Raw genomic sequence first — 10,391 nt, forward strand, 5'->3', positions numbered from 1 at the left:
GCCTAACTTTTGCCAGTTTGGTTATTTAGGCCACCACTTCAATATGGCCTAAAATGCCCTAACATGACCCTGGTGTGTTTTCTAGGTCATTTTGAAGTGGTGGCCTAAATAACCAAACTTTCAAAAGTTAGGCCACTGAAGAAAACCTGAAAAAAAGAAAAAAAAATTCATTTTTAATATTAAAAAAAAAACAACAACAACCCGATTCCTATGAGAAAAAAAGCTACATAAAAAGTTTGGATTACTGTACTACTGATTTCAAGCCATATACTCATAAATATCCCTATCATCCTTATTCCTTCTGATATATTCCTTCTCAATCATCATTCCAATACACTTTTTGATCAGTTCCACTTTTGGCTTGAACCTCGTCTTTAATTGGTCAATTAACTCGGTCATTAAGTTTTGATGTGTCGATTGTTTCCGCATTTTCATGATTCGCACGATGGCAGCCTGAAAATCATTTTTTGAGATTCAAAAATCATAAATTTGGCTTGAAATTCACATTTTGGGCTTAAAATTCCATTTTCTCTTTAATTTTCCAGTTTTCTTCTGAAAATCTTTGATTTTAAGCTTTTTTGACATGAAAAACGACTCTAAACTTCTTTTTGACCTTGGAAACTATCAAAAACAGTCCAATACGCTCAAAAATGGCGATTTCCAAAAAAATGGGACAAATGGCTCAGTGGGTTTTGGCACTGAAATTTTATGGTCCACAAGGCCAAAGTTCGATTCCTTCCGGGGTCAAAACTTTTTTAATTTTTGTGTGGACATTGGAAAACTAGTTTTTATGCTATGAAAACGCCTAGAAAGGCAAAAAACGAAAATTTACAATTTTTCGAAAAAATCCAAAAAATGTTTTTACGGAAAAATGAAATGTTTTTGACGCTTATATGTCCAAAAACAAGGTTTAAACCATTTTTGATATTCGAAACCATCAAAAACGGTCCAAAACGCTAAAAAATGACGATTTTCAAAAAAGTGGGCCAAATGGCTCAGTGGGTTTTGGCACTGAAAATTTATAGTCCACAAGGCCAAAGTTCGATTCCTTCCGGGGTCAAAACTTTTTTTATTTTTGTGTGGACATTGGAAAACTAGTTTTCAGAGCTTGAAGATAGCTAGAAAATAAAAATTATGAAAAAACATTTTTTTAGTTTTCAAAATTTTCAAAATATAATTTTTTGCCTTTCTAGGCCTTTTCGTAGCCTAAAAACAAATTTTTCTAGGTCCACACAAAAATAAAAAAGTTTTAACCCAAGAAGGAATTGAACTTTGGCCTTTTGGACCATAAAATTTCGGTGCCAATACCCACTGAGCCATTTGGCACACTTTTTCGAAAAATGTCAATTTTGATCGTTTTGGAGCGTTTTCATTGGGAAAATATGTTTTTCAGGTGTTTTTGCTGTCTAGAAATGTCAAAATTGTCAAGTTTCAAACCGAAAAATGCCAAAAAAAAAGAAATTTTGAGAAATTTCGAAAACTTTCAAGTCTGGTCATTTTCGTCGTATTTTGGGCTATTTTTCCCAATTTTCAGTAAAAAACCACAATTTAAAGTTCAAAATCTCTATTTCCAAAACAAAAACTCACCGAGATAATGAACGTTCGATTCTCATCAACCACTTTTTGAACTGCCTCCGTTTCCCTGGTCTCCTGAGTATTACAGTAATCCTTGACAAGTCCACCCGCACTTTTTTATTAGAATAATCCAAATTCAGATGCACTTCTCCTTCAGAATCCCCAATTTTCAGAATTCCACTATTGGCAAGTGATCCCAGCACCAGTTGGGTGCTCTTTTGGTCCATTCCAGAAGCTTCTCGGATTGTATCGAGGGAATACTGTAGTTGCTCATTGAAGAGCAGCATTATGACCATTTGAGGTGTGGTTACCTGAAAATTGGGGAAAATTGAGGTCCGCGGGTCTAATATTAAGATTTTTAGGTCAAAAATCAGGATTTCTAGGGTTAATATAAGAAGTAGCGATTTTCAAAATTTTTAATTCTCGAAGGAATTAACAAAAAATGGTCTAAACTTCTGTAATTCGTCACAGAAAAATACTAAACTACTGATAAATGATAAGAAATGATAAGATGATAAGAAATTTTGGAAATCGAAGTGATTTGGGATGAAAATTGAAAATTTTGAAAATCGCTCCTTCTTATATCGTCAAAAACGGTAAAAAATGTGAAATCACTAGTTCTAAAGTGAGTTTCTAGACCAAAATTTCAAGCAAAACTCATTTTTCATAATTTCAGCTACCCCAGGCTGCCTGAAAACCTAAAAATATCCAAATTTTGGATTTACCACCAAAAACCAAGGATTTGTTAGCAATTCAAAACCAAGTTCTGAAGATCTCGAAGTTTAGATATATACACTAAAATTTGATGAAAAACTTATTTTTAGCTATTTGAAGTTGCTCAGAGAGCTCTGAAACTTAGAAAATTGCTTTTTTAGGCGCTAGAAACATCTAGACGCAGATTATAGGTCAAAATTTGGTGGAAAGGGTTTTGGTGGCAAAATTCTTAATTAGATGAAAAGCTAGACCATTTTCTAGAAGCACAATTTTATGAAAAAAAACTCATTTTTCACATTTTCAAATTACTCAGAATGCTCCTAAACCTAGAAATTCGTGTTTTTCGACCACAGAAACCACTAGAACGGTTATCCGGCTGCTCAACGCCAGCCAATTGCCCATCAGACCCATTAGGACCGCGAAGGCCCTATTTCTAAGATAAAAATGTACTATTTCAACCTGTTTTTGTACATTTCAACTCATTTGGAGCACTTCACAACTTGGAAAGCCACATTTTCAACCTAAACTACTTTTAGGACCCCTCCCACCCGTCTAGAATCATATCAGCTAAGCCCGAGGATCTTAAAATCCAATTTCAGGATCAAAATATTAGCATAAACATATTTTCCTTGGTTTCAACTTGCTTAGAATGCTCCTAAACCTAGAAATTCGTGTTTTTTAATCCCAGGAACCCCTAGAACGGCTATCCGGCGGTTCAAAGCCATCCAGCAGCTCAACTGACCCCACAGGACCACCCAAGGGGCCCAAAAATCATTTCTAGGGCCATAATTTCAAATAAACCCGGTTTTTTAGGTTTTAACTTGTTTGGAGCATTCTAAGTTGTCAAAATTCGCAATTTTCAGTCTAAACTCTCCCTAGGACCTCTCCTACCCATCTAGCATCATCCTAATTATAACTTAGGACCCCAAAACTCGTCCCAGGGGCAAAATTATGATGAAAAATCCGTTTTTTCAAATTTAAACCTGCTCTAAATGCTCTAAAATCTGAAAATTTGTGCTTTTCAACTTCAGAAACCACTAGAACGGCTTTCGAGCGGCTCAAAGTCATCTAGCTGCTCACGCAAACCTGACCCCCTAGAACCCCAAATTTCGTTAATAGGGTCAAAATTTTAAATTCAACTTGTTTTTCATACTTTCAACTACTTGGAGCAATCTGAAACATCGAAAAATGTAATTTCTAGCCCCAACCACCTCCAGGGTCTTTGTAGGATCACTCTAACTTCAATTTTTCAACCTAAACTGTCCTTAGGACTCCAAAACCCACTCCAGGGTCACAATTTCGAGTTAAATTCAATTTCCAGCATTTCCAAACCCCAAAAACTCACCCCAAATACATATTTCTTCTTTTTGAACGCCGTCGATGTGATCTCCCCACGGCTTTGAGTGTGGACCCATGAGAGCTTCCTTCCCGAGAATTTTCTAATGTAGAATTCAGAAAACCTTTCTGCAGTAGTCGTCAAATCCCTTGGCAAGTTGAGATTGATGAGCTGGAAACTGGGCCAGGTGCCAGTGCTCAACACTTGGATCCCGAATTCAATTTTGGTGGCTCTGGAAGCTTTCGATCGTTGATCCTTGAATTCGGAGGACAGATCCTTTGAGACTTGTGTGTCCTGGACCATTTTAGTGAGTCGAAAAGTGTATTCACATCCAAAAGCCTCTGTGAGCTTGGCTATAAAGTTCGTCTCGGCTTCCTCGGACGCCGATTGTCCATTGATGAGCCGTCGGGCAAAATATTTTGTGAAGATCTTGATAAATATGTCCTTGTCGTTTAGATAAGCCAGTAGTTTGATCTGAAACAAACTTTTTTTATGAAAATTACTTTGAAATCGACTGAAACAGCCTCAAAATTTGCTTAAAATTACTCAAAATTGGGAAAAATTGCCTCAAAATTGACTTGAAATTGGGGGTACTAGCGGAAATGAAATTTACAGTAATTTGGACCGAATTTCGACCACATTTCGGCTTTTGAACAACGCTTTCAACTTTCAACTCATTTCCAACACTATATCCATCAAAAACGCTCAAAAACGCTCAAAAATAGCGATTTTCAAAAAAGTGTGTCAGATGGCTCAGTGGGTTTTGGCATAAAATTTTATGGTCCACAAGGCCAAAGTTCGATTCCTTCTGAGAGCAAAACTTTTTTATTTTTGTGTGGACCTTGGAAAACTTGATTTTAGAGCTTAAAAATAGCTAGAAAGTGAAAATTTAGAAAATTTTTTTTTTCAATTTTCAAATTTTTGAAATCGAGATTTTGGCATTTCTAGGCCTTTTCATAGCCTAAAAACTAATTTTTCTAGGTCCACACAAAAATAAAAAAGTATTAACCCAAGAAGGAATTGAACTTTTGCCTTGTGGTCCTTGAAATTTCGGCGCCAAAACCCACTGAGCCATCTGGCACACTTTTTGAAAAATGCTACTTTTGAGCGTTTTTGATCGTTTTTGATGGTTTCAGAGGTCAAAAAATGAATTGAAACCGATTTTTGCACTGAAAACAGCAAAAACTGCAATTTCCAAAAAAAAATTTTGGTTTTTTTCGACTTTTGAAATGTTCAAAATCTCATTTTCAGCTTTTCTAGCTTTTTTCACAGTTTAAAAACTAATTTTTCCAGGTCCACACAAAAATAAAAAAGTTTTGACCCCGAAAAGAATCGAACTTTGGCCTTGTGGACCTTAAATTTTTGGTGCCAAAACCCACTGAGCCACTTGACACACTTTTTGAAAAATCGCTATTTTTGAGCGTTTTTGGTCGTTTTCGATGGTTTGGGACTATTTTAAAATATTTTAAGGTATTTTGGAGCACTTTTTTACTTGCTTAAATCCGCTTTCAGACTAATATTGGGGATATTCAGGGCTAATTTTAGTCCTAACTTATCTTAAGCTTTTTTGGGCCCTTTTCAGCAAATTTTGGGCTATTTTTAGCTAAAAAAGCTTCAAAACTCGCTGTTTTTCTCTGCGTCTCCTCCATCTCCAAATCCCCATCAATTCTGGTCCCTTTTCTCATCATCCCATCACAAAACTTCGCCACCAAATCCGCCGATTTCATGGACCTCTGTTTTTTCGGGAATTTTGAAATCACTGGATTCTCATTGACAAATTTCATGGCCGCGGTGTCTAGAGACTTCAAAAAATGAGGGTCCATGGAGAATGATCGATCGATAATCGACTGAAATCGATCAATAATGTTGAGGAGGGTCCTGACATAGGTCTGATGGTCCCGGGGGTCCAGGGGGGTCAAAGAGTCTTCAGCGTATTTGTTTATATAGGTCTCCAGGGCCCCATAGAGACCCTTAAGGCTGCCAGGGACCTTTGAGCACAAGTCATACATAATTTTGAGCTCCAAATCTGCTTGAGCATCTAGTAGGACATCAAAATTCGAATGAATGAAGTTCAGCTGGTCCCAGACCATGGTTTGGAGCAGTAGATTGCTCAGCGGGGTCCATGTGGATCCATGAAGACATAGCTGGACCCTAATTTGCTCTTCTTGAATTCTCCGATTGATTTTTTGAAGGTATTCCTTGCCGGAGACATTGGAACTTAGCAAATTTTGAATTTCCCGGGTATAAAATTCCTCGGTAGCTTTCAAAAAATCGATTTCAAACAGTTCTTCATAAATTTCCATCTCCACTAGACTTCTCAAAAATTCAGCGATAAATCGATTATCGGTTATTGATTTTTGACCCTTTCTTTCCGCTTGAATCGCCTCCAACACCGCCGAAACCAATCGATCTTGGAAAAAATCGATTATCGATTTTCGCCAGATCACCAGTGTCATATGGAACATCGATTTGACTTCTTTGGATCCTTGAAGATAGTGCCGGTTCAAATAATCAGCTGTGGAATGCATGACACTTGAGGAAAATCGATAATCGGACCATTCCCTACAGTAGGCGCTGAGCAATTGCTCAGCTTTAAATTCCAATAGTTTTTCGGTGACTTCTTCACAATAATTTGTTATATAATCCTCAAATTTTGAGTAGATTCGATGACAAGGAGTTTCTATGTATGTCTTGTGGGGACTTTCGAGAGGCGCGGCTTGGATCATTGTGGGCGGAGCCAATGGAGTGGTCATTGATGTCGAATTGCAGTAGTTGTAGATTAATCTGGAATATTTTATTACTTCCTTGTGGAAATCAGGGCAAAGATTAGTTTAAAAAAAACTCAAAATCCATCAAATTGCCCAAAATTGAATTTTTCGAAAATTTATTATTTTTTTCTAAACGTTTTTTTGCACTGGAAATTCTCGTTTTTGATGGTTTTACACATGAAAAGCAGCCTAAAACTGCATTTTCCACCCCAAAAACCATCAAAAACGATCAAAACCCTCAAAAATGACTTTTTAAAAAAAGTGTTCCAAATGGCTCAGTGGGTTTTGGCACCAAAATTTTATGGTCCACAAGGCCAAAGTTCAATTCCTTCCAGGGTCAAAGTTTTTTTATTTTAGTGTGGACCTCAGAAAATGAGTTTTTAGGCTATGAAAAAGCCTAGAAATGCCAAAAACGAGACATTGTTATTTTTCGAAAAAAATCCAAATATAAATTTTTCTGGAAAATGTTGTCTTTGCCGTTTCTAGATACAAAAACGGGTTTCAAACCGTTTTTTGACATTCAAAACTATGAAAAACGGTCCAAAACGCTCAAAAATAGCGATTTTCAAAAAAGTGGGTCAAAAGGCTCAGTGAGTTTTGGCACCAAATTTGTATGGTCCACAAGACCAAAGTTCAATTCCTTCCGGGGTCAAAGCTTTTTTATTTTAGTGTGGACCTCAGAAAATTAGTTTTAAGAACTTGAAAAGGCCTAGAAATGCAAAAAAACGACTTTGTTATTTTTCCAAAAAAAATCCAATTTTTTTTTTTTCGGAAAAATGCTGTTTTTGACGCTCATATTTCCAAAAACAAGGTTTAAAGCCATTTTTGATAATTGCAACTATCAAAAACGGTCCAAAACGCTCAAAAATAGCGGATTTACAAAAAAGGGTGCCAAATGGCTCAGTGGATTTTGGCGCCAAAATTTATGGTCCACAAGGTCAAAGTTTGATTCCTCTTGGGGTCAAAACTTTTTTATTTTTGTGTGGACCTCAGAAAATGAGTTTTCAGACTAAAATAAGGTCTAAAAGTGCCAAAAATGAGTTTTTGAAAAGTTAAAAATTCTGAAAACTGAGATTTTTTAAATTTTTTAAATTTTTTGGCTAAAACAATTTTTCAAAAAAAAAAACTCACTGATGCTGGCTCATCCATAGTCCGGGACCCATATTTTCCCTCCGATACATACCATCGAGTCCATGGAGAATTTCTTCAATTGATGGGACCAATGGACCCATGGCATTTGAGAATGGTGAGGGATCTGGAAATTATTGGCTGAAAATTTTTGAACGAAACGGGAAAAATAGTGAAAAGTGAGCCAAAATCCTCTTGAAATTTAGATTTTTAAAAATTTGACTTTCTATATTTCTAAAATTATTGATTTTCTAGAACTTTCAAATATTAAAGTCTTAAAATTTGAAAATTCCCAAAAAATAAGTTTTGAGGAATTCTGAAATTCTGGGAAATTCCAGGGAATTTGGAATTTAAGAATCACAAATTCCTGAAAATGTCAAAATTCTAGATGTTGTTGAAAAATCTGAAATTCCAGAAATTTTCAGATATTCCGAAAACTCAAAAATTCAAAAAATGGAAATTTCCAAGAAATTCAGAAATTCAGAAATTCAGAAATTCAGAAATTCAGAAATTCCGAAATTCAGAAATTCAGAAATTCAGAAATTCAGAAATTCAGAAATTCAGAAATTCAGAAATTTAGAAATTCAGAAATTCAGAAATTCAGAAATTCAGAAATTCAGAAATTCAGAAATTCAGAAATTCAGAAATTCAGAAATTCAGAAATTCATAAATTCCTGGAATTTCAGAATTCCCAAAATTTTCCAAATCCTCAAATTTTCTGAAATTCAGAACATCAGTATAAAAACAATTCGAAATTTCTCAAATGTTCTGATTTTCTGATTTCCAGAAAGTTCCAGAAACGCAGCCGATGACCGCTGGTCAACAAAAAGCAGAACACGCCAGAGAGTGTGTCAGGGTGAGAGAGTGCCAGAGAAAAAGGAGTGAGCAGCGCACCACGGCAGCGCTGGGCACATGGAGCGAGAGAGAGAGATAAGGAAAAATGAGGAGACGCAGAGAGAAAGAGAGAGAAGAAGAAGAAGAAGAGGTCAACTGGCACGCCACCCGCGGTGACATTTGGAGGGAAAAGAGCGAGAGACGGAGATTTAGAGAAGCAGAGATAGAGAAAAATAGCTATGTCTCTAACTGTTCTCTTTCCTCTGTTTCTTCCTCATTTTTCGATGATTTTGAACCGAGTTTTTGCGATTTTTGGGATTTTTCAATTTTATTGAATTTTTTAAATTGAAATTCTATAGGTTTGTTCTACTTTTTCATTTGATTAAAAGGTAGAAAAACGGCCTGAATATTTGTTTTTTTTTTGAAAATCAACAGGCCGGCGGTAGAGCGCATTTGCAATTTTTCTTGAGGCGACGAGGGAATTTCATATAGAAAAATTTGGAATTTAGAAAAAATGACCCCAAGGTTTATTAAATATGGTGGTCCAACATTTTGGAAAATGGTCCAAAATTTTGAAAAGTGACCCCAAGTTCATAAAAAATAGTCCGAAATTCGTGAAAAAGGATAAATTACATTTTCGAAATTTTTTTTTTTGGATTTCTATATTTTTGAAACTTCCAAATTTTGAAAAAAAAATTCCGTTTTTTATGACCCAAAATTCATGAAAAATAGTCCCAAATCCATGAAAAATGGTCCAAAATTCATGAAAAATGGTCTCAAATCCATGACAAATGATTCAAAATCCATGAAAAATGGTCCAAAATCCATGAAAAATAGTCCCAAATTCATGAAAAATAGTCCCAAATTCATGAAAAATGGTCTCAAATTTATGGCAAATGGCTCAAAATCCATAAAAAATGGTCCAAAATCGATGAAAAATGGTCCAAAATCCATGAAAAATAGTCCCAAATTCATGAAAAATAGTCCCAAATTCATGAAAAATGGTCTCAAATCTATGGCAAATGGCTCAAAATCCATAAAAAATGGTCCAAAATCGATGAAAAATGGTCCAAAATCCATGAAAAATAGTCCAAAATTTATGAAAAATGGTCCCAAATCCATGAAAAATGGTCCCAATATTTAGAAAAATAACCCCAGATTCATAAAAAATGGTCCAAAATTCATGAAAAATAGTCCCAAATTCATGAAAAATGGTCTCAAATCTATGGCAAATGGCTCAAAATCCATAAAAAATGGTCCAAAATCGATGAAAAATGGTCCAAAATCCATGAAAAATAGTCCAAAATTTATGAAAAATGGTCCCAAATCCATGAAAAATGGTCCCAATATTTAGAAAAATAACCCCAGATTCATAAAAAATGGTCCAAAATCCATGAAAAATAGTCCAAAGTTTATGAAAAATGGTCTCAAATCCATGGCAAATGACTCAAAATCCATAAAAATGGTCCAAAATCGATGAAAAATGGTCCAAAATCCATGAAAAATAGTCCAAAATTTATGAAAAATGCTCCAAAATTCATGAAAAATGGTCTCAAATCCATGGCAAATGATTCAAAATCCATGAAAAATGGTCCAAAATCCATGAAAAATAGTCCCAAATTCATGAAAAATAGTCCCAAATTCATGAAAAATGGTCTCAAATCTATGGCAAATGGCTCAAAATCCATAAAAAATGGTCCAAAATCGATGAAAAATGGTCCAAAATATATGAAAAATGGTCCGAAATCCATGAAAAATGGTCCAAAACCGATGAAAAATGGTCCAAAATCCATGAAAAATGGTCCAAAATCCATGAAAAATGGTCCAGAATTCGTGAAAAAGGATAAATTCCAATTTTTCGAAATTTTTTGTTTTTTGAATTTCCTGGATTTCTATATTTTTGAAACTTTCAAATTTCGAAAAAAAAATTATTTTCTGGTCTAATTGGTCCTCTAATCTCCCCTTTTCTCGTAAATCATCACTTGTCATGTCGTCCTCTAGCTACTCTGCCACGTTGCAACGCGCAGGGCCCGCTA

The 10,391-nt window shown here is 35.3% G+C and overlaps 1 protein-coding gene across 1 annotated transcript; it reads right to left on the bottom strand.

The window, feature by feature from the left end:
* Positions 1-258: 258 nt before the first annotated feature.
* On the bottom strand, positions 259-7,625 carry CBG17039 (the record flags this gene model as incomplete). The annotated part of the gene is made up of 6 exons (XM_045243102.1): positions 259-453; positions 1,588-1,608; positions 1,689-1,886; positions 3,635-4,099; positions 5,230-6,409; positions 7,525-7,625. The coding sequence occupies 6 exons, from the start codon at positions 7,623-7,625 to the stop codon at positions 259-261; spliced, it is 2,160 nt and encodes a 719-aa protein (XP_045096109.1).
* Positions 7,626-10,391: the final 2,766 nt, after the last annotated feature.

This window comes from Caenorhabditis briggsae, assembly GCF_000004555.2.
Source record: "Caenorhabditis briggsae complete genome, chrII, whole genome shotgun sequence".
NCBI classification, from domain to species: Eukaryota; Metazoa; Nematoda; class Chromadorea; order Rhabditida; family Rhabditidae; genus Caenorhabditis; species Caenorhabditis briggsae.